This window comes from Dreissena polymorpha, chromosome 10 (genome assembly GCF_020536995.1).
Source record: "Dreissena polymorpha isolate Duluth1 chromosome 10, UMN_Dpol_1.0, whole genome shotgun sequence".
NCBI classification, from domain to species: Eukaryota; Metazoa; Mollusca; class Bivalvia; order Myida; family Dreissenidae; genus Dreissena; species Dreissena polymorpha.
Window position 1 is genome coordinate 7,502,382 of NC_068364.1, and position 22,388 is coordinate 7,524,769.

Consider the following 22,388-nt stretch of genomic DNA (forward strand, 5'->3'; position numbering starts at 1 on the left):
AGTCTGCATTGCAATCTGGGGCTTGGTGAAAAGGATAGGGTGTCTGCCTTGCAATCTGGGACTTGATGTAAAGGATAGGGTTCATGCCTTGCAATCTGGGGCTTGGTGTAAAGGATATGGTTCATGCCTTGCAATCTGGGGCTTGGTGTATAGGATAGAGTTCATGCCTTGCAATCTAGGGCTGGTTGTAAAGGATAGGGTTCATTTCCTGCAATCTGGGGCTTGGTGTAAAGGATAGGGCTTGGTGTAAAGGATAGGGTTCATGCCTTTCAATCTGGGGCTTGGTGTTAAGGATAGAGTTCATGCCTTGCAATCTAGGGCTGGGTATAAAGGATAGGGTTCATTCCCTGCAATTTGGAGCATGGTGTAAAGGATATGGTGTATGCATTGCAATCAGGAGATTCTGGATTGCAGAGGTGTAATTATCAGGGCATCTACCTTGTAATCTGGAGGTTCTGGTTATGATCCTCACCCTCAGAGCATTTTTAAGCAAAGATTCAGTCAAATAATGGATATGATGTCCACTTAGTGATTGGGAGGTTCAGGCTTTGATCCCCTCTCTGAGAGAGTTTCCACTAAAGACAAAAAGTACTGCTTCCTATCAGTAAATGTACCTGAGAGTGTCTCAATAAGCCACCAATTTTTATGTCATCAAGGTTATAAGAAATGCAGTTATGATAAAAAAGGAACACTGTTATAAATCGGACAATGTTGACAGCATACCTTTAAGAATAGTGCCATCCTTGTGGGCAGCACTGTTGGCAACAACAGACTTGACATAGATTCCTCCATGCCTCACACTGGTGTTCACACCACCCTGAAATGGGCAACAGAGTTTATATTAAGTCACAAATGTAGAGAATATCACGAAGAATGACGATATCAAATCACGACATGGTCAATATCAAGTCATTAATATAATTATTGGCAAATGCCAGTCATGAACCTAGTCAACATCATAACTGAAGTTGACAACTCCTCTAACATGAGGAACAGACTTAATATCAAGTCATGATATCAAGCCATGAGCAAAGGAAACATCAATTCATTATGTCATGAACATTTTTATCAAAGGTTATGAACACAGTCAATATCAAGTCAAGAACGCGCTTGATTTCAGGTCAAGAACATTGTGGTATACTGGATATGGCAAAATCAAGTCATGAACATGGCTGTTATCAACTTATGAACACAGCTGATATCAAAAGAAGCCCCATGTGCCAGATGTTGACACTCATCAAAGTGAGGAGCAAACTGATTATCAACTGAAGAACACAGCTGATACCAAGTCATGAACATAGTCAACATAAAGTCATCATGTCTTAATCAAAGTCATCATCAGGTTATTAACATAGTTAACATAAAGTCATCATGTCTCAATCAAATTCATCATCAGGTCATGAACATAGTTAACATAAAGTCATCATGTCTCAATCAAAGTCATCATCAGCTTATGAACATAGTTAACATAAAGTCATCATGTCTCAATCAGTCATCATCAGCTTATGAACATAGTCAACAAAAGGTCATCATGTCTCAATCAAAGTCATCATCAGCTTATGAACATAGTCAACATAGAGTCATCATGTCTCAATCAAAGTCATCATCAGGTTATGAACAAAGTCAACATAAAGTCATCATGTCTCAATCAAAGTCGTCATCAGCTTATGAACATAGTCAACATAGAGTCATCATGTCTCAATCAAAGTCATCATCAGGTAATGAACATAGTCAACATAGAGTCATCATGTCTCAATCAAAGTCATCAGCTTATGAACATAGTCAACATAGAGTCATCATGTCTCAATCAAAGTCATCATCAGGTCATGAACATAGTCAACATAGAGTCATCATGTCTCAATCAAAGTCATCATCAGGTCATGAACATAGTCAACATAGAGTCATCATGTCTCAATCAAAGTCATCATCAGGTCATAAACATAGTCAACATACAGTCATCATGTCTCAATCAAAGTCATCATCAGGTCATGAACATAGTCAACATAAAGTCATCATGTCTCAATCAAAGTAATCATCAGGTCATGAACATAGTCAACATACAGTCATCATGTCTCAATCAAAGTCATCATCAGCTTATGAACATAGTCAACATACAGTCATCATGTCTCAATCAAAGTCATCATCAGGTCATGAACATAGTCAACATAGTCATCATGTCTCAATCAAAGTCATCATCAGGTCATGAACATAATCAACATAAAGTCATCATCAGGTTATGAACATAGTCAAAATAAAGTCATCATGTCTCAATCAAAGTCATCGTCATGTTGTAACCACATCACTTATAAAATCAAACGCATTGCAAAATAACTTGAAATCATGCGGGAGGAATTTGGCATAATTTCAATAAGGGACATATTTGTACAATCTAAAATTCACTAAATTTCAATTTTGAAACAATAATCTGCGTTCAATAAACACTGATACCTGCATTGAAAGTTTTTGATTCATTTGCCTTTTCGAATGTCCAAAATTAGTTCAAAGTTAAGGTAAAAACAGGGTTAGGTGATGTGAGTGTGCGTTGTGCTTAATAGAAGTTACATTTAAGCTTATTAATAAGAGGCATTTATGTTAACCAAACAGTTATTGTCAAGGTAAACAAGCGATGTGTTTGTGAAACACTATGTCCCCATATATTTGACCTTTGACCTTGAAGGATGACCTTGACCTTTCACCACTCAAAATGTGCAGCTCCATGAGATACACATGCATGCCAAATATCAAGTTGCTATCTTCAATATTGCAAAAGTTATGGCAAATGTTAAAGTTGGAGCAAACTAACACACAAACCAACCAACGAACAGACAGGGCAAAAACAGTATGTCCCCCACTATAGTTGTGGGGGACATAAAAATGAGGTCAGTTTATATGGGTGTTATGACAGCTTTCAAAGACGTTATCTATGCAAGTATTAAAGCTTTGTAGGAAACATCACTGATGAGGAAAGGCCTCTCTCTGGGTGAACCCAGAATTGGGAACTCTGAATATGTCCACCTTCTAAAGTAGGTACATATCAAGATCGAAATGAGTTAAGGGTGATGTGGGTCCATTTTTTTTATAGAAAATATTCATGCAACTATCAAAGCTATGATTTAAAACATGCGCATTGAAACCTTTGGCAATGAGAAGACTAATATTTTGAATGTGCAGTTTGGATTTAAGAAAGGTTATTCAACTGTCAATGATTTTTATGTTTTGATGTATATTTTGCAAAGTTATTTAAATTAAAATAAATGCTTAAATGTTATATACGTTGATATGTTAAAAATGTTAAAACATTCTACAAAATGCGCGTTATTGTTTATGTTGTAATGACTTTGATTTTGAAGATGAATACCATTTTATATGAAAATGTCACTGTTATACTGAGTAAAGAATTTTTTTTATCTCAGCTGTACATATTATATCAGCCCATTTTTATATAATGCCACAAGTAAATAGTTTCATGTGACAAATCAATAATTTATCATGTGTGTTAATTTATCAAAGAAATGCGATTATTCATATTACTATTCATTAACTTCAGTACCGACTTGATAGAACCTAATGTCGCGTTCTCAACCTTGATTGTACTTATTTGTATTTGTATTCTTAAATGACTATTATTTGTTATGTAATGTTATGTTCTTATATCTAGTTAAGTGACAGAGAATAATGTGCGTTTAAGCATAAAGACGATGTAATTTTGTACAAGTCTGAATAAACTGTCTGTCTATGTATAGGTATGTTTTTTATGCTAGACAGAATGGGCCCTCAAACTTAACAAGTGAGTGACTCCAATATACTCCCTTTCAAGCCTCGTTTGAGGGCATATAGAAAGATTGATAGTCAGCATATACAATTTTTGTTTGCAGACACATACAAATGTTGTCAGCTTGGGTAAATGAATATTTGGTTACAATCATTACATTCTATGAAATATCATCCAATATCTTATAAAACAATGCTAGATTCAAAACTGGACTGACCGTTACATTGAGACCAAAGCTTCCATTTTGTTTTTCCAGAAACACTTCAAGCTCCTCTTCTTGCCCCTGTGTGGGGCTGATGTCCTCTCCATTCTTCCCCAGGGTGGGGCTAGTGTTCCCCAGGGGTGGGGCTGCATACCTGTTCTGTATAACTGCTGTGCAGACCTCCTCAAAATCAGAGTCTGTTTCAGTGTCTGATTCATTTTCTGAGCAATACTGATCCCCTTCAGGTGCTGTTGGAAAAATTTCAAATCTCAATTACTGATAGAAAGACAATAATAATAATAGTAATATATATATAATACAATGTATCTTTTTGAAATATATAATATTCCAGTTTTGTAATCTCATTTTCCTTCTAAGAAATTGTTTAAATTACATGTTAAAATATAAAGAGACACACACAATTTTCATACAATATTAAAGAATTTATATTGCACCATAATTAAACCAATTATATTGCAGGAGAATACATATTGCAACATTATTAAAGCAATCATATTGCAGGAGAATTCATATTGTGACATTATTAAAGCGATCATTTTGCAGGAGAATTCATATTGCAACATTATTAAAGCAATCATATTGCAGGAAAATTCATATTGCAACATTATTAAAGCATTCATATTGCAGGAGAATTCATATTGTGACATTATTAAAGCATTCATATTGCAGGAAAATTCATATTGCAACATTATTAAAGCATTCATATTGCAGGAAAATTCATATTGCATCATTATTAAAGCAATCATATTGCAGGAGAATTCACATTTCAACATTATTAAAGCAATGCTACTGCAAGCTCATTCATGTTGCAAAATTATTTAAGCAATAATATTTCAAGAGTGTTCATTGTGCAACATCATTAATGCAATAATATTACAAGATTATTTATATATTGCAATATTATAGAACAAATCAAAGCAAGATTATTCACATTGCAACATTATAACATTTATATTGCATGATTATTAAAGTACAAATGTAATTTTATGGAAACATAACCAAGGCTTTAAATGGAAAATATTCCTCTTTCGCCACTTTTTTCTCAAATTTTAAAAACAGTTTTCATTTTTTATGGGAGCTAGCCATTTTGCAGCCAGTAAAATAGTTCACTTTTACTCTGATAGATACTAACATGAGCATTGAAGACATGCTTGGTGACTTTTTGTATGTATACTTTTCAGTTTTACTTCACATAGAGCATAAATAAAAAAATATGGCATTATGGCATAGAAACATTATTTAACCAATCATATTGGAGGAAATTCTACCCACCTGTCACGTGATCACTTGCTACAGGTTCACTTTTCTGCAAACCATCATCGGACAACATGGAATGTATTTTTGCAACTACTGAGTTACCATTACAACTATCTGCGCCATTAATTACACTTTTAGGACTATTTGCGTCTCCTATATCCATGTCAGGAGATTTTTTTTCTGGATTTTTCACTTTTGTACTTTTTTTGTCGTCAATATCACTGTTATTTACAGTAGCAATATTTACATCACTATCAGTGAGTTCATCACATACAGGTAAGTTTGAAGGGCTATTTCTTGATGAATCACTCTCTCTGTCTTCCATATCAATTGATTTAGATACCATTGAATTTTGTAACTTCCATTGAAACACAGCATCATCATTGTCCCGATGTTTTAAAGACCGCGGCGGTTTCACTTGTGATATTAAGAACTTAACTGTGTTTTCTGATTCTTTTATAAGTTTCACTGCATCATGGTGCTGAACTTCACTTAAATTTGACCCATTTATCTCGAGAATTTGATCGCCAGGCTTTATGCGACCATCTTTAAACGCAGGACCATCCAATGTCACAGATTTCACAAATATTCCATAACCATTTTTGTTTGATCCGCCAACGATTGTGATCCCAACGCCAAGCTGAGGATGTTTTGAAAGTTCTACTTGGAACATGGAGCGTTCTGGTTGAGTGGATTCAGGAGAGAGCAATTCATCGTGGAAGCGTTGGTGCAGGGAGGGGCTAATTGTTTCGTTGCCAGGCCCCGAGAACAAGGTCTGGTCTGTGGAATGAATGCTTGCGTCTAAAAAACAACAACAAACAAAGGGTATTGAGCATAGTTTTTATAAGCATTCAAAAGTTTTTAAATTAACATTTAATAATCAATAATTTGAGATAACTGTAGTACAGCTATCAATCGTTTTCAAGCATTGAGTGGATGTTAAGTCTTTTACTTCAATAATCTCTTTTCCCACGCCCACAAAATGTTTCTCTGTGACAAATTTTCTAATGTATAAACAATTAATATTTTACTGAGGGTTTTAAGAAACCATCTGATAAACACTAACAAAATAACATGACTAATCATCATTTAAAAAATATAATACAGTATAATTGGTCCATATGCCCCTTCAATATTTCACACAAAGCCTTTGTAATGCATTATGTAAAATATGTAAAGTAGCTTTTCCTGAAAAGCCCCAAAATCCATATAAGAGAATATAGACTTGAATGTCTGGTATGGCCAATGTGGAGTTTTAACCATTTTCATGTTGGGAAATTTGTCCTATGCTAAAATGTTGTCTGCTGAATTTCTTAAATTAGCATTTTCTTCAATTTTTTTCCAAAGAATACTATAAGAATAGCAAACAGTTTGGATCCTGATGAGATGCCACGTTCTGTGGCGTCTCATTTGGATCCAAACTGTTTGCAAAGGCCTTAAAAATTCGGTTCCAGCACTGAAAGAGTTAACAAAAAGTGTATCAATCAATGTCAAGTGTCTACCCCTGTCCTGGTGTCAAGCTTGATGTTTATTGTTGATTTTTGTTTGTGTTGATTGTTATATTATTACTTTATTAGTATCATTATTTTGTTTATTATTGTGGGGTGGGGGTGGGGTAGTAGGGAGAATAGGAATAAGTTGTTTTTAAAAATAAATAAATTCATGCTTGGTTACAGGGTGCATGATCACAGACTTAGTGGTGTTCACAATTAAACGTAAATGGATGTAAATACACTGGTAAGTGGAGCTTTTTCTTCAAATAACTTTTCAAAACAATTTTTCTTCAGAATTTTAACTAGTGCATCAAAGACAGTTTTGTTATGCTGCTTATGGTAATGTGAGATACATCAGAATTACTTTATTTAATAAGCATGTGTTCTTGGCAAAATATTCAATGTGTACAGCATTTATGTACGTGGTTATGCTGCACCAATTTCGTACGTTTTCAAGAATTTCTTTTTAAATCTTAAGATATCGGCACAAACTGCAAGAAAAACTGTCTTAAAGCACTAAAGACTTTTGCAAATGAATTTCAAGAACTTGTGATATTTGCAAAAATAAAGTTCTTAACATTGAGTTTACATTCTGTTTAGCCCATGAACCCCTGTGAACCCCATTGATCCAGCACACTGGTTAAAAAATATATAAAAAGACATTTTGGGGGCATTTTCATCAATCCACATGCATACAAGGTTTCAAGACCATTCAAATTAAATCATGCTTTTATCACTCATCATTAACAAGAAATATCTGTAAAAAAAATATATGGCGTTGATTGTGGTTTGATTTGGTGAAAGGTAAAGAGTTCAATGAATGAGATCAAAGATAGCAAATGTCTTTTTCTGTGCAGTTCTTAGCTGCATCACACGCAGTACGGGATGTTACGCGGAATTTTCGCGGCTTATTTTACATTATTACATATTGCTGGTCATTAACCTATAGATACAAAACAGAAAACCAAAAGAAGAATGGAAGTGAAATTAAAACATTAAGTCAACCGGCCACACGCGAAGTATCCGTACATATTTTTAATATTTATATGCGCGTTCTTCGAACAAACCTGTTTTAGTGGTTTGTCGATTATTAACAGTATCGAGAATCATCGCCCTCATGCTTAATACATTAGTCAATATGGTAGAATAATTCTTGTTAAATTAATCAAAAATATTATTTAGCATGGTATTGTTGAAAACACATTAAGAATCTGGTATTGACATACCATAATTATATCGCTGAATATTTTCATTTAACATATTTCTGGTCTAAAGAAAATTTCACAGTCCATGGTATATGCCAGATTCTTGAGTCAGATAGACTTCAGCCCTTATCAGCAATACAATAATGGTCTGTCGCTGTTAATGAGATAACATGCTGTGATTGACAATTTGAGAAGGTTAACTCGAGAAAGTGATTTATTTCTGCTGACCACAAGTCTTCACGATAACCTAAACACTTCACCTAGTTCACACCATAGTGTCTATATTATATAACGATTATTTAACTGGCCGCAATTTGATCCTGATACTGGCGCTGGCAAGCCTCAGAAAATAAAAGGTGCACGCACAAACTGCATTGATGTCGAGAGTTGAGTGTAAAACTGTTCTATCTATCAAGCCTTTTCATTAGAGATAAAATTGTTTCATGCAGTAAAACAGTGTTACAAAGACACGGACATGTTTCCAATGTTCTGGTGGTATGTTCAAATCAGCCAATTGAATAAATGAAGTGTATTCATTCGTATCTAGCAGCGGGAAATTTTATTTGAATTTTATTGGACACTTACAAAGGTCAGGTAAGGTGAAAAGCTGGCTTATACAGCTACGCTGAAAAAGGATAGGCTGTTCAAGTGTAAGCTATTGTGTGTGTTATAGACATGGTCAAACTACTCCACAATAAATTCTTGACATGCATTAACAATTTAATTTGCTAAGTCATTAAAGCAAATACGAGGAGTTTCTCCAATTATCAAGTTATCGGAAAAAATAACTTTAAAACATGCATTTTTAATACAATCTAACAACAAAGCTTGACACTGGATGTGACATGTACCCCCATGGCATCAGAGCAATAATGAAAATTCATTATAACTGACCTTGAATAATTACCTTGACTGGAAGACCATGGGAGTATTTATAGGGAAGAACAAGAATGCTATTGATGCACAGCATCAATGTGGAGTCATTTTGTAAGTTTATATTGTAAAACAGTACCTGTCTCTCAGCATAACATGGTTGTGTTCATTAATACAAAGAAATTGTAACAAGAGGGCCTGAAAGGCCCAAAGTCGCTCACCTGATATAACAAGATATTATTGGGACAAATCTTCTGACCAAGTTTCACAAAGATAGGAAAATAAATGTGGCCTCTAGAGTGTTAACAAGGTTTTACTATAGCCATATAAGGAAAAATGCCCCGCCCCCTGGCAGCCATGTTTTTCAACCAACCGGCATCATTTTTGAACTCATCCAAGATATTATTGGGATGAATCTTCTGACAAAGTTTCATGAAGATCGGACAGTAAATGTGACCTCTAGAGTGTTAACAAAATTTTACTATAGCCATATAAGGAAAAATGCCCCGCCCCTTGGAAGCCATTTTTTCAAGCAAACACAATTATTTTCGAACTCATCCAAGATATCATTGAGACCAATCTTCTGACCAAATTTCATGAAGATTAGACAATAAATGTGGCCTCTAGAGTGTTAACAAGGTTTTACTATAGCCATATATAGCCATATAAGGAAAAATGCCCCGCCCCTGGTGGCCATGTTTTTAAAGCAACCAAAACCATTTTCGAACTCATCCAAGATATTATTGGGAAAAATCTTCTGACCAAGTTTCATGATGATCGGAAAATAAATGTGACCTCTAGAGGGTTAACAAGGTTTTACTATAATAGCTATATAAGGAAAATAGCTCCGCCCCTGTAGTGGCCATGTTTTTCAACCAACCGGCATCATTTTTAAACTCGTCCAAGATATTATTGGGATGAATCTTCTGACCGAGTTTCAAGAAGATCGGACTATAAATGTGGCATCTAGAGTGTTAACAAGATTTTACTATAGCCTTATATAGCCATATAAGGAAAAATGCCCCGCACCTTGGCGGCCATGTTATTCAAGCAAACGTAACCATTTTCGAACTCAGCCAAGATATCATTAAGACAAAACTTTTGACAATATTTCATCAAGATTGGACAATAAATGTGGCCTCTAGAGTGTTAACAAGGTTTTACTATAGCCATATAAGGAAAAATGCCCCGCCCCCTGGCGGCCATGTTTTTCAACCAACCCGCATCATTTTCGAACTCTTCCAAGATATTATTGGGATGAATCTTCTGACCAAGTTTCATTAAGATTGGACAATAAATGTGGCCTCTTGAGTGTTAACAAGATTTTACTATTGCCATATATAGCCATATAAAGAAAAATGCCCCGCCCCTTGGCAGCCATGTTTTTCAAGCAAAGGTTACCATTTTTGAACTCATCAAAGATATCAGTGGGACAAATCTTCTGAGCAAGTTTCATGAAGATTGAAAAATAAATGTGGCCTCTAGAGTGTTAACAAGGTTTTACTATAGCCATATAAGGAAAAATGCCCCGCCCCCTGGCGGCCATGTTTTTCAACCAACCGGCATCATTTTCGAACTCGTCCAAGATATTATTGGGATGAATCTTCTGACGAAGTTTCATGAAGATCAGACAATAAATGTGGCCTCTAGAGTGTTAACAAGATTTTACTATAGCCATATATAGACATATAAGGAAAAATGCCCCGCCCCTTGGCAGCCATGTTTTTCAGGCAAACATAACCATTTTCGAACTCATCCAAGATATCATTGAAACCAATCTTCTGACCGAATTTCATGAAGATTGGACAATAAATGTGGCCTCTAGAGAGTGAACAAGGCAAATGTTGACGTTGCACAATGGACAACGCACGACAGACGACGGACAAAAGGCGATCACAAAGCTCACCATGAGCACGTTGTGCTCAGGTGAGCTAAAAAGAGGACAGAAAAGCAAATAAAACAAAGGCAGTTATATATGTGACAGATATATGTTTATGGAAAATCCAGGCAGTTGAGTACATGTAAAGGTATAATTACTACTGGTATGTCACACTTGATGTTTTTGTAATTACGAGTATGTTGTAAACTGTATAACTGTTGCTTTATTCTCTTAAGGTGGGTAACAGTAAACCTCATGCAATCATATGTTTACAGCTTCATGGATAAAGTTTAAATAATGAATAAATTTTCGGCTCATATTTCAATAAGCGTTATCTACGAGCAAATCAATTTGCAAATCCTAAACAAACTAAAAAACACGCAATTAACCCACCCACTGACGTGACTACTACATGCCTTGCTTTGCAGGCATACAAATATAACTTATGCTACTAAAATGTTTTATAAATATTTATCACACTAACATTATTAAAGGATTAATGCAAGCAGATGCAGAGATAGATAACAATAATAGCTACAATCATGCCAACCTATCACATAAGCCTGTGCAGACTTCACGACTTTGATGTCCGACATGCCATGCTCAGAAGAAGCAGATTCTGTATCAACATTAGACGTTTGAGCAGACGCACGATGAGTTCTCTCCGCAGCGTGGGAGGTAACAGGGTTCGAACCGGAAACCTGGCTATGTATGCCAGACCCAGACTTAACACCCAGAATTCTTGCCACATTCTCGTCATTTTGGCTGTGCGGCAAGGCATGCAGGTGTCCGGGTGGGTGGAGCGTGGACCGAGGGAGGTCAATCATGCTCGCACTAGAGTCTGGCCGGTAGGGGGGAGGACTGCTCAGGATAAACATGCAAGAGTAAACATGCTCACAAGATATGCATCATAGTTAGAGCTTCAACAGAAGTGAAATGTTCATATAATAATGATTGCTTACACAATCCACATACTGACTATGTTCAATGAGATTGTATTCTTCACCGCACTAATACAAATTGTAATTATTTAATACTTATTTTGTAAAGGAACATGGATTTGAAAATTAAAAATCTTTGACAAATTAAATTTTCTTTTAAATTTCCTTCAAAATCAATTACAAAATGAAAGTGCCCACACACGTTTCTAACATTCTGCATAATAAATGCATAAGTAATTTCATACATGAAATTTAATTTATTTACAGCTTATTGGAGGAGCGAAATTCGCACAGCAGTAAAAGTGGAGTTAAAACACATTATTGCATGTACTGACTCACACACAGATATGTGAACTGCTTTATGCTGCCCACTCTGAGGGGGCATGTGTTGATTTGCCAATCAAAATATTTATTCTTTGTGACAATACAGGAAATAAATATACACTATTTAAGCAAGTATTATCCTTATATGGCAAACAGTTTCCTGAATAGTCGAGCTATCAAGCAGAACTTATGTTTCCTGTTATAACTAGCAAAATGTCAATTTTCTACAAGTCAAACAATTTTGCCCAACAAAACATAAATTTTATCAACAAACAATCTTAACTGTATGAGCAAGACAAGAAAACATGCCAACTCAAATACACAAAAGAACATTTTAATTTTAGCTGTACATGTGCAGATCTTTTTTTTCAATTATTTTTTCAAAGTATTTACCTCCTCTGATTACGTCTACAGCAATGGGATGCGTTCCTGATAAATCCAAACATATTGTGACTCACAAGGTCTCATACTTCCTAAACTCATCACCAACCATGATCACATGATCACTTCATAAAGTTCACCATCCATAACACATCAACAACAATTGGAAATAACCACTACAACTTTAACACCAGAAGTTTAGATATTAAACATGACCAGTATCATGTAACAATACTGCAACCAAATATCTACTAGTCGATTTACATCATAAATTGCCCTTAGGCCCACCTCCTGTCGTCAAGTGAAATAAATTTTCAGACCAGATGCATTCAGTACTGATGCATTAACAAATAACATCACTAATTGATAAGTGTCTGAACTAATTGTCTAGGATATTCTTGATATTGCTTTATCTGATCAATAATATTTGAGTAGGAAATACAGGAAATTAATACACAGTAAGCAGCAATACACAACACTTGTTTACACAAGTAGCAAAAATGTTTGCTTTCTTATTGGTGTATATGTATTTTTAAAGAAATGATAAACACATAAACACATTAACTAGCATCTATCTTTTTTTTTTGGGGGGGGGGGGGGTGTAAGCAATAAACAGTGAATTATTACCTTGTGAAAATAATTACAGATTTGAACAGGCTCACTTTGATTTACACATATTCAAATATTATGCACATACATATTTCCCAACAACAACAAATAATTGATCATAATTATCAAATGTTTCTGAAAGAGTTACTGGAATTACATTAAACTGAAGCAAAACAGAATGACAATGGGACGAATTTCAAGAACAATATTTCAGAGTTACTAAGCTCCTTGAAGAAACAGTTGAAACACACATATAACATTTTCTATTGAGAGACCATCATTATTATAACAATTAAAGAAAATTAACATTTTGCAAAACTATGCCATTGACTTGTATTTAAATAAAACTGACGTATATTGTTGAACTTTCCCTAAAATGTTCTAATAACCTATATAAAGCAGTATAACAATCATGCACATGCAAGGCCCATAAACCAAACCAAAGTACCTATTGGCCTTACTCGATGCATCATTCTACCACCCTAACATGCACATTCATCCAGTACAATGGACTGGTTTATATTAACACAGACTAAACAGCTATTATGCTAAGGTTATACTGTATGAGAAAACATTTGCTAATGGAGCAGTCATTAATTTTTTTTGGTACTAAAACGGCTCCATATCAAAGAAGGAGTGTTAGGACATAATGAACTTTAATGAGCTGATATAAATGCAGCCATTACAGCGTACTGTTTGTTGGTTGGATGTTTTAAACAGTGTTTCAGTAATATCCAGTCATCCTTACTTTCCTGGGTTAGCTGGTGTACCAATACTTAGTGCACATACCTACACCAGTAACTGACAACTGCCCTATTGAATCAGAGGTATGGGGGAGAATAACTGTAGTAAGGATTTTATGACCGCAACCCATACAAATTAGGTGTCATGGCTAGTTCTAGAACCTGCACATATTTTATTCTAGTCCAGCGCTCTACCAGCTGGGCTAGCTGGTTGGAAAGGAGTCTTTTTATTAAACAAGTTCACAAACTTTGTTCTTTAGCAAGCCCTTAGCAAAGTTGCTGGACCACTTTAATTAAACATGGAACGGAGCTTAGCCTGTCTGCTAATAAGACCCTGAAACCTTGCATGACTTTATAGGGAACAGATAAGCCCCAGAGAAGCCTATGCGGTCGAGCAGTCTGGTCAGAATATGGCATAAGACCTAGTTGTGCATGAGGAGGCTCTTAAGTCCTGGAGTTCAAAGTATCTAGTAAACCAAGCCAGTGTACCAACCACTGTTCTTGCCAGCTAGCCTATTTTTTCCATTTATCACTTCATTGCCTTAAAACTTACTTAAAAAGAGGGCCAAGATGGCCCTAGTTCACTCACCTGAGAGGAGTCGGTTCATTCAATCTTTACCAAACGTCAAACTTGACCTAGATATTGTCCAGACAAACATCCTGGTCAAGTTTCATCATTATTGAACCAAAACTCTGGCATATGGAGTGATTTTGTTTTTGTAAGATTTGACCTGGTGACCTATATTTTGAGTTGACCCCCCTTACCAAACATCAAACTTTGCTAACAAAAATAAATATTATGACAAAGATTCATAAAATCTGAAACAAAATTGTGACCTCTAGAGTGTTTACAAGGATTTTGTATAATATAATGAAAATTTGGACAAACTAAAGGCAATCATTATGGCATTAATTATGTGATATATATAAAACCAATCTTTTCACCTAGTTTCATGATGATTGGGCAAAAATTGTGACTTCTAGAGTGTTCACAAGCTATTTTTACTATATAAATATGAGAAAACTGCCCCCCCCCCCCCCCAGCCATGTTATTCAACGGACCGGAACCATTTTCAAACTCAACTCTCATATCTAGGATATGTTCTGACCAAATTTCATGAATATTGGGCCAAAAATGTGACTTCTAGAGTGTTCACATGTTTTCACTATATACATATAGAGAAAAATGCCCCGCCCACTGGCGGCCATGTTTTTTCACCGATCTGGACTATTTTAAAACTCGTCCGAGATATCAATAAAACCAATGTTTTGACCAACTTTCATGATGATTGGGCAAAAATTGTGACTTCTAGAGTGTTTACAAGGTTTCTCTATAGCCAAATAAGGAAATCTGCCCCCACCCCTGGCAGCCATATTATTCAACTGACTGGAACCATTTTCGAACTCAACTCTCATATCAAGGAAACAAATGTTCTGACCCAATTTCATGAAAATTGGGCCAAAAATGTGACTTCTAGAGTGTTCACATGTTTTCACTATATACATATAGAGAAAAATGCCCAGCCCACTGGCCATGTTTTTTCACCGATCAGGACCATTTTCGAACTTGTCCGAGATATCAATAAAACCAATTTTTTGACCAACTTTCATGATGATTGGGCAAAAATTGTGACTTTTAGAGTGTTTACAAGGTTTCTCTATAGCCAAATAAGGAAACCTGCCCTGCCCTGCCCACTGGCAGCCATGTCTTTCAACGGACCGGAACCACTTTTGAACTCGACCAACATATCATTAAGATAAACATTTTGACAAAGTTACATGAAGATTGGGCATGAAATGTGACTTCTACAGTGTTTACAAGTTATTTTTTGTTGTTGACCTAGTGACCTAGTTTTTGACCCGGCACTACCAAGTTTCGAACTCGACCGAGATTTCATTGGGACAAAGCTTCTGACCAAGTTTCATGAAGATCGGACAATAAATGTGGCCTCTAGAGTGTTTACGAACAAATGTGGACGGACGACAGACGGACGGACGAAGGGCAAAGACCTGTCACAAAAGCTCATCTGAGCAATCAGGTGAGCTAAAAATAAAAACTAATAAAATTATAAGAAACTTTCAGCTCAGTACTCACTTTCTGTAGGCGGCTGGGTGTTTCTGTGGCACATGATCTGTTGCCTGGAAACCAGCACTCAGCATCTCCACTTCCTGTCAAGGGACACAACTCAGAATTAAAGGGGAGTAATTGGAATCCATTCAACACAGAATATCGACAATAAAATCAGTAACTTTGTTGGTATTTTGTCTAACAATGCCAGCACTGAAAAGTAGAAAGTTATTAAAACATGTCTTAATTTCTTAAAATATTTATGAAAATATTCATAAACCTTTTCACAATTAAAATATGTAAATGGTCCCTCATTTGAGAGAAGATATTTTTTATTTGATGCTTATGTAGAATACTTTTTTACATTTATTTTTTTCACATTTCAAGCACTAAATATGTGTTAACTGCAACATATTTTAATAAATAAATCGCATAATCTTTGAAAAAAACAAGATATATGTTTGTCAGAAACACAATACCCCCTACTGCGCCTCTTTTTTTTTCTTTCAATAATTTGGAAGGTTCAGATAATTATCTCCCTTTGAAGGTTCTTACTTCCCTTGGATTTGTTTTTTTGACCTTTGACTTTGATGGATGACCTTGACCTTTCACCACTCAAAATGTGCAGCTCTATGAGATACTCATGCATGCCAAATATCAAGTTGCTATCTGAAGCTACATAGAAGTTATGAGCATTTTTCGAAACCTAAACGCAAAGTGTGACAGAAAGACAGACGGACAGACAAACAGTCCGATCACTATTTGCCCTCCTTCGGGGGCATAAAAATCAGTCAAGATAAAATACAATTTGTTTTACTGCTATAAAAATAAGTTTCTTTTCTCTAGCTGTATAGCAGATTATTTTTTTTTTACTGTTCCTATAACTCTGGAAACATGGCAATCAAAGCCCATTTTAAAAACAAAGTCATGAAGGACTAAGGATCAAGCAACTGTTAGATTTCAAAATATACCAAACTAAAATTTTCTGTTCGCTCTATGCAAGAATATTGAAAACATCTTAAATTCTACATATAAAATATTCTTTGCGTAAACCATTCCGTACATATTTTTTTACTGTATTTTGTGTAATTGGCTGTACTTGTGATAATTGTGATAAACCATACCATTTAATTTAAATGTTGTAATCTTCAATGAACTGTAAAGGGCTAAAAACAATATTTGTTTCATGAGATAGGCTTATTTTACATAATATTTTTGTAACAATTGATCAATTATAAAACACAATTGCCAAAAAGAAAAGAGATATAAACAAGAGGGCCTGAAAGGCCCAAAGTTGCTCACCTGAGATTCAAAGGAACTGACCTGTTCTGTGCAGCCCAAGATGTCATTAGAACAAAATGTTCTTACCAACTTTCATGACTAGTGAACACCCTGGCAGCCACGTTTTTCAACAGACCAGAAAGATTTTCATACACATCCAAGATATCATTTAAACAAATAATTACTGACAAAGTTTCATGAAGATTCATAAGTCCATATAAGGAAAAATGCCCCGCCCACTGGTGGCCATGTTTTTCAAGCAACTGGAACCAATTTCAAACTTGTCCAAAATATCATTGGGACAAATCTTCTGACAAAGTTTCATGATGATCATACAATAAATATGGCTTCTAGAGTGTTAACAGGGTTTTACAATAGCCATATAAGGCAAAATGCCACGCCCCCTTGGCGGCCATGTTTTTCCACCAACCGGAACCATTTTCAAACTCATCCAAGATATCATTGGGACAAATCATCTGACCAAGTTTCATGATGATCGGACAATAAATGTGGCCTCTAGAGTGTTAACAAGGTTTTACTAAAGCATGATATATAGCCATATTAGGAAAAATGCCCCGCCCCCTGGTGGCCATGTTTTTTAAGCAACAGAAACCATTTTCAAACTCATCCAAGATATCATTAGGACAAATCTTATGACCAAGTTTCATGAACATAGGAAAATAAATTTGGCCTCTAGAGTGTAAACAAGGTTTTACTATAGCCATATAAGGAAAAAATGCCCCGCCCCCTGGCGGCCATGTTTTTCAACCAACCAGCATCATTTTTTAACTCGTCCATAATATTATTGGGACGAATCTTCTGACCAAGTTTCATGAATATCGGACAATAAATGTGGCCTCTAGAGTGTTAACAAGATTTTACTATAGCTATATATAGTCATATAAGGAAAAATGCACCGCCCCTTGGCAGCCATGTTTTTCAAGCAAACGTAACCATTTTCAAACTCATCCAAGATATCATTGAGACAAATCTTCTGACCAAATTTCATGAAGATTGGACAATAAATGTGGCCTCTAGAGTGTTCACAAGGTTTTACTATAGCCATATATAGCCATATTAGGAAAAATGCCCCGCCCCTTGGCAGCCATGTTTTTCAAGCAAACATAACCATTTTTAAACTCATCCAAGATATCATAGAGATCAATCTTCTGACCAAATTTCATATAGATTGGACAATAAATGTGGCCGCTAGAGTGTTAACAAGGTTTTACAATAGACAAATAAGGAAAACTGCCCAGCCCCCTGGCGGCCATATTTTTCACCGATCTGGACCATTTTCGAACTCTTCCGTGATATCAATGAAACCAATGTTTTGACCAAGTTTCATGATGATTGGGCAAAAATTGTGACTTCTAGAGTGTTCACAAGGTTTCTCTAGAGCCATATAAGGAATACTGCCCCGCCCCCTGGCGGCCATGTTTTTCAACGGACCGGAACCATTTTTGAACTCAACCAACACATCATTTAGACAACCATTTTGACAAAGTTACATGAAGATTGGGCATCAAATGTGACTTCTACAGTGTTCACAAGGTTTTTCTTTTTTTTGACCTAGTGACCTACTTTTTGACCCAGCATTACCCAGTTTCAAACTCAGTCGAGGTATCAATGGGACAAATGTTCTGACCAAACTTCATGAAGATCAGACAATAAATGTGGCCTCTAGAGTGTTCAAAAAGGCAAAATGTTGAAGGCGGACGACGCACGACGACGACGGACAAAAGGCAATCACAAAAGCTCACCATGAGCACGTTGTGCTCAGGTGAGCTAAAAACAAACAATATAAATTGCTGTCTTCACCAAATAAAACAAAAATGATCTGTCAGTAATCTTACAACTGTGTCTACTCTTATCCATGTTATCAAATATCACACCTGCACCTGCACAATTAAAATAAAAGTAAATATTTCCAAAAAAAATTAGTGTTGAACACTATACATTCTGTCTAACCCGTACTTATTCCTGTTTGACTCATTTCTGTTACAATATCAGTATTTTGTTCTTCACGCATCTTTACAGTATTTTTGTACAGTATATATTTTTCTTTTTAAGTAATAACTAGAACAGAAACAAAACACACCATAGAGAAATTCATCCTAAATGTCAACGACACATTTATGAAAGTATAGCATTTGAATGTTACATTATATCATTGCAAATATGGCAATAACGTTATATAATGAGGTAACAAAAGCAAATCAGTTGACATATATGAATCTTAATCAATATAGAACAAAAATAAATTGTGCCATCTACATATCACTATCAATTAATTTATAACTAAACTAAAATAGAAATGCTAACAAATCACCAAATTACCTTATGAATGACCCTCATATAGACTTTATAAAGAAATGTATAACTGATTTTAAACTGCAAAACATAGATACATAAATCATAAAACAAATACCGTACATATCACTAATATAAATAACTGTAAACATAAGTCACATGCTGAGAAGAGCCCTACTTGAACCAGAGGTACAACTTGAATATTGAGTACGTTAAAATAGCTGTCTAGTATTTGAATCAGAGGTAGCGATAAAATAGCTGTCTAGTGTTTGAATCAAAGGTAGCCGTTAAATGGCTGTCTAGTGTTTGAATCAGAGGCAAGAGAATGACTGTCAAGTACTTGAATCAGAGGTAGCGATAATATAGCTGTCTAGTATTTGAATCAGAGGTAGCGGTAAAACAGCTGTCTAGTACTTGAATAATGGGTAGCGGTAAAATAGTTGTCTAGTAATTGAATCAGAGGTAGCGGTAAAATAGTTTTCTAGTACTTGAATAATGGGTAGCGGTAAAATAGCTGTCTAGTACTTGAATCTGAGGTAGTGGTAAAATAACTGTCTAGAACTTGAATAAAAGGTAGCAATAGAATAGCTGTTGAGTACTTGAATCAGAGGTAGCGGTACAATAGCTGTCTAGTACTTGAATCTGAGGTAGGAGAATGGCTGTCTAGTACTTGATCAGATGTAGGAGAATGGCTGTCTAGTGTTTGAATCAGAGGTAAGATAATGACTGTCTAGTACTTGAATAAGAGGTAGCGCTAATATAGCTGTCGAGGTAGCGGTAAAACAGCTGTCTAGTATTTTAATAATTGGTAGCGGTAAAATAGCTGTCTAGTACTTAAATCAGAAGTAGCAGTAAAATAACTGTCTAGTACTTGAATCAGAGATAGCAGTAAAATAGCTGTCAAGTACTTGAATAATAGGTAGCGGTAAAATAGCTGTCTACTACTTGAATCATAGGTAAGATAATGGCTGTCTAGTACTTGAATCAGAGGTAGGATCATGGCTGTCTAGTACTTGAATCAGAGGTAGCGGTAAAATAGCTTTATAGTACTTTAATCAAAGGCAGAAGTAAAATAGCTGTCTAGTATGTGAATAATAGGTAGCAGTAAAATAGCTGTCCAATACTTGAATCAGAGGTAAGATAATGGCTGTTTAGTACTTGAATCAGAGGTAGGATAATGGCTGTCTAGTACTTGAATAAGAGGTAGCAGTAAAATAGATGTCTTGTACTTGAATCATAGGAATTGGTAAAATAGCTGTCTAGTAGTTAAATCATAGGTAAAAGAATGTCTGTCTAGTACTTAAATCAGAGGTAGGAGATTGGCTGTCTAGTATTTGAATAAGATGTAGAAGAATGGCTGTCTAGTACTCAAATCAGAGGTAAAAGGGAAATGGCTGTCTTCTACTTGAATCATATGTAATATAATGGCTGTCTAGTACTTGAAAAAGAGGTAAGAGGAAAGTGGCTGTCTAGTACTTGAATAAGAGGTAGGAGAATATCTGTCTGGCACTAGAAACAGAGGAAGGAGGAAAATGCCTGTCTAGTACTTGAGAATCAGAGGTAGGAGAATGGCTGTCTAGTACTTTAATTAGAGGTAGGAGCATGGCTGTCTAGTACTTTGAATCAGAGGTAGGAAGAGAATGGCTGTCTAGTACTTTAATCAGAGGTAGGAGGAGAATGACTGTTTAGTACTTGAAAAAGAGTTAAGAGGTAAATTGGATGTCTAGTACTTGAATAAGAGGTAGGAGAATATCTGTCTAGTACTAAAAACAGAGGAAAGAGGATAATGGCTGTCTAGTACTTGAATTAGAGGTAGGAGAATGGCTGTCTAGTACTTAAATCAGAGGTAGGAGGAGAATAGCTGTCTAGTACTTGAATTATTAGAGGTAGGAGGATAATGGCTGTCTAATACTTGAATAAGAGGTAGGAGGAGAATGGCTGTCTAGTACTTGAATCAGAGGTAGGAGAATGGCTGTCTAGTACTTGAATCAGAGGTAGGAGAATGGCTGTCTAGTACTTGAATCAGAGGTAGGAGGAAAATGGCTGTCGAGCACTTGAGTCGGAGGTAGGATGAGAATGGCTGTCTAGTACTTGAATAAGAGGTAGGAGGAGAATGGCTATCTAGTACTTCAATCAGAGGTAGGAGGAGAATGGCTGTCTAGTACTTGAATCAGAGGTTGAAGAATGGCTGTTTAGTACTTAAATCAGAGGTAGGAGAATGGCTGTCTAGTACTTTAATCAGAGGTAGGAGAATGGCTGTCTAGTACTTGAAACAGAAATAGGAGGTAAATGGCTGTCTAGTACTTGAATCAGAGGTAGGAGGAAAATGGCTGTCTAGTACTTGAATCAGAGGTAGGAGGAAAATGGCTGTCTAGTACTTGAATCAGAGGTAGGAGGAGAATGGCTGTCTAGTACTTGAATCAGAGGTAGGAGGAGAATGGTTGTCTAGTACTTGAATCAGAGGTAGCAGGAGAATGGCTGTATAGTACTTGAATCAGAAGAAGGAGGAAAATGGCTGTCTAGTACTTAAAACATAGGTAGGAGAATGGCTGTCTAGTACTTAAACCAGAGGTAGGAGGAGAATTTCCTATCCTGAAAATTGTTTTCCAGCAATCTTAACAACTAAGCTCTTCCGATTAGTTTATTTGGATTAAATATCAACTTCATGATACACTGTATTCATTCCATTTAAAGCCCTATTAATTGTGCATCCCCAAATTTTCTGATGAATAAAATTGAAGTAAAAAATCGAAAGGAACAATATGGTTCATTTTGGTCAATTGTTCAGCATAACAATAAATAGTTTGGCGTGATAATCAATCTTTTCGGTCGCATAACACTAATTTCTGAGAAACATAAAATTTCAGGATTCATACAGAAATTACCAGAAAATGTTTAAGCACTTTTAAAGCAATTTTCGAGGTCAAAAAGCAAAATTCAAGCGCTATTTGCATAACAGCTACTTATTTTTAGCCTAAATAAGACATATCAACAATGCTTTAGTTCATAAGATATATATTTGGTAA

At 35.7% G+C, this 22,388-nt stretch overlaps 1 protein-coding gene across 1 annotated transcript in view; it reads right to left on the minus strand.

The window, feature by feature from the left end:
• LOC127848261 (tyrosine-protein phosphatase non-receptor type 13-like) overlaps positions 1 to 22,388 on the minus strand; it is a 99,148-nt gene that overhangs the window by 29,714 nt on the left and 47,046 nt on the right. The window contains 5 exon segments of the mRNA XM_052380618.1: positions 724 to 817; positions 3,990 to 4,222; positions 5,268 to 6,053; positions 11,253 to 11,563; positions 15,796 to 15,869. Of these exon segments, the coding sequence (XP_052236578.1) occupies positions 724 to 817; positions 3,990 to 4,222; positions 5,268 to 6,053; positions 11,253 to 11,563; positions 15,796 to 15,869 (1,498 nt within the window).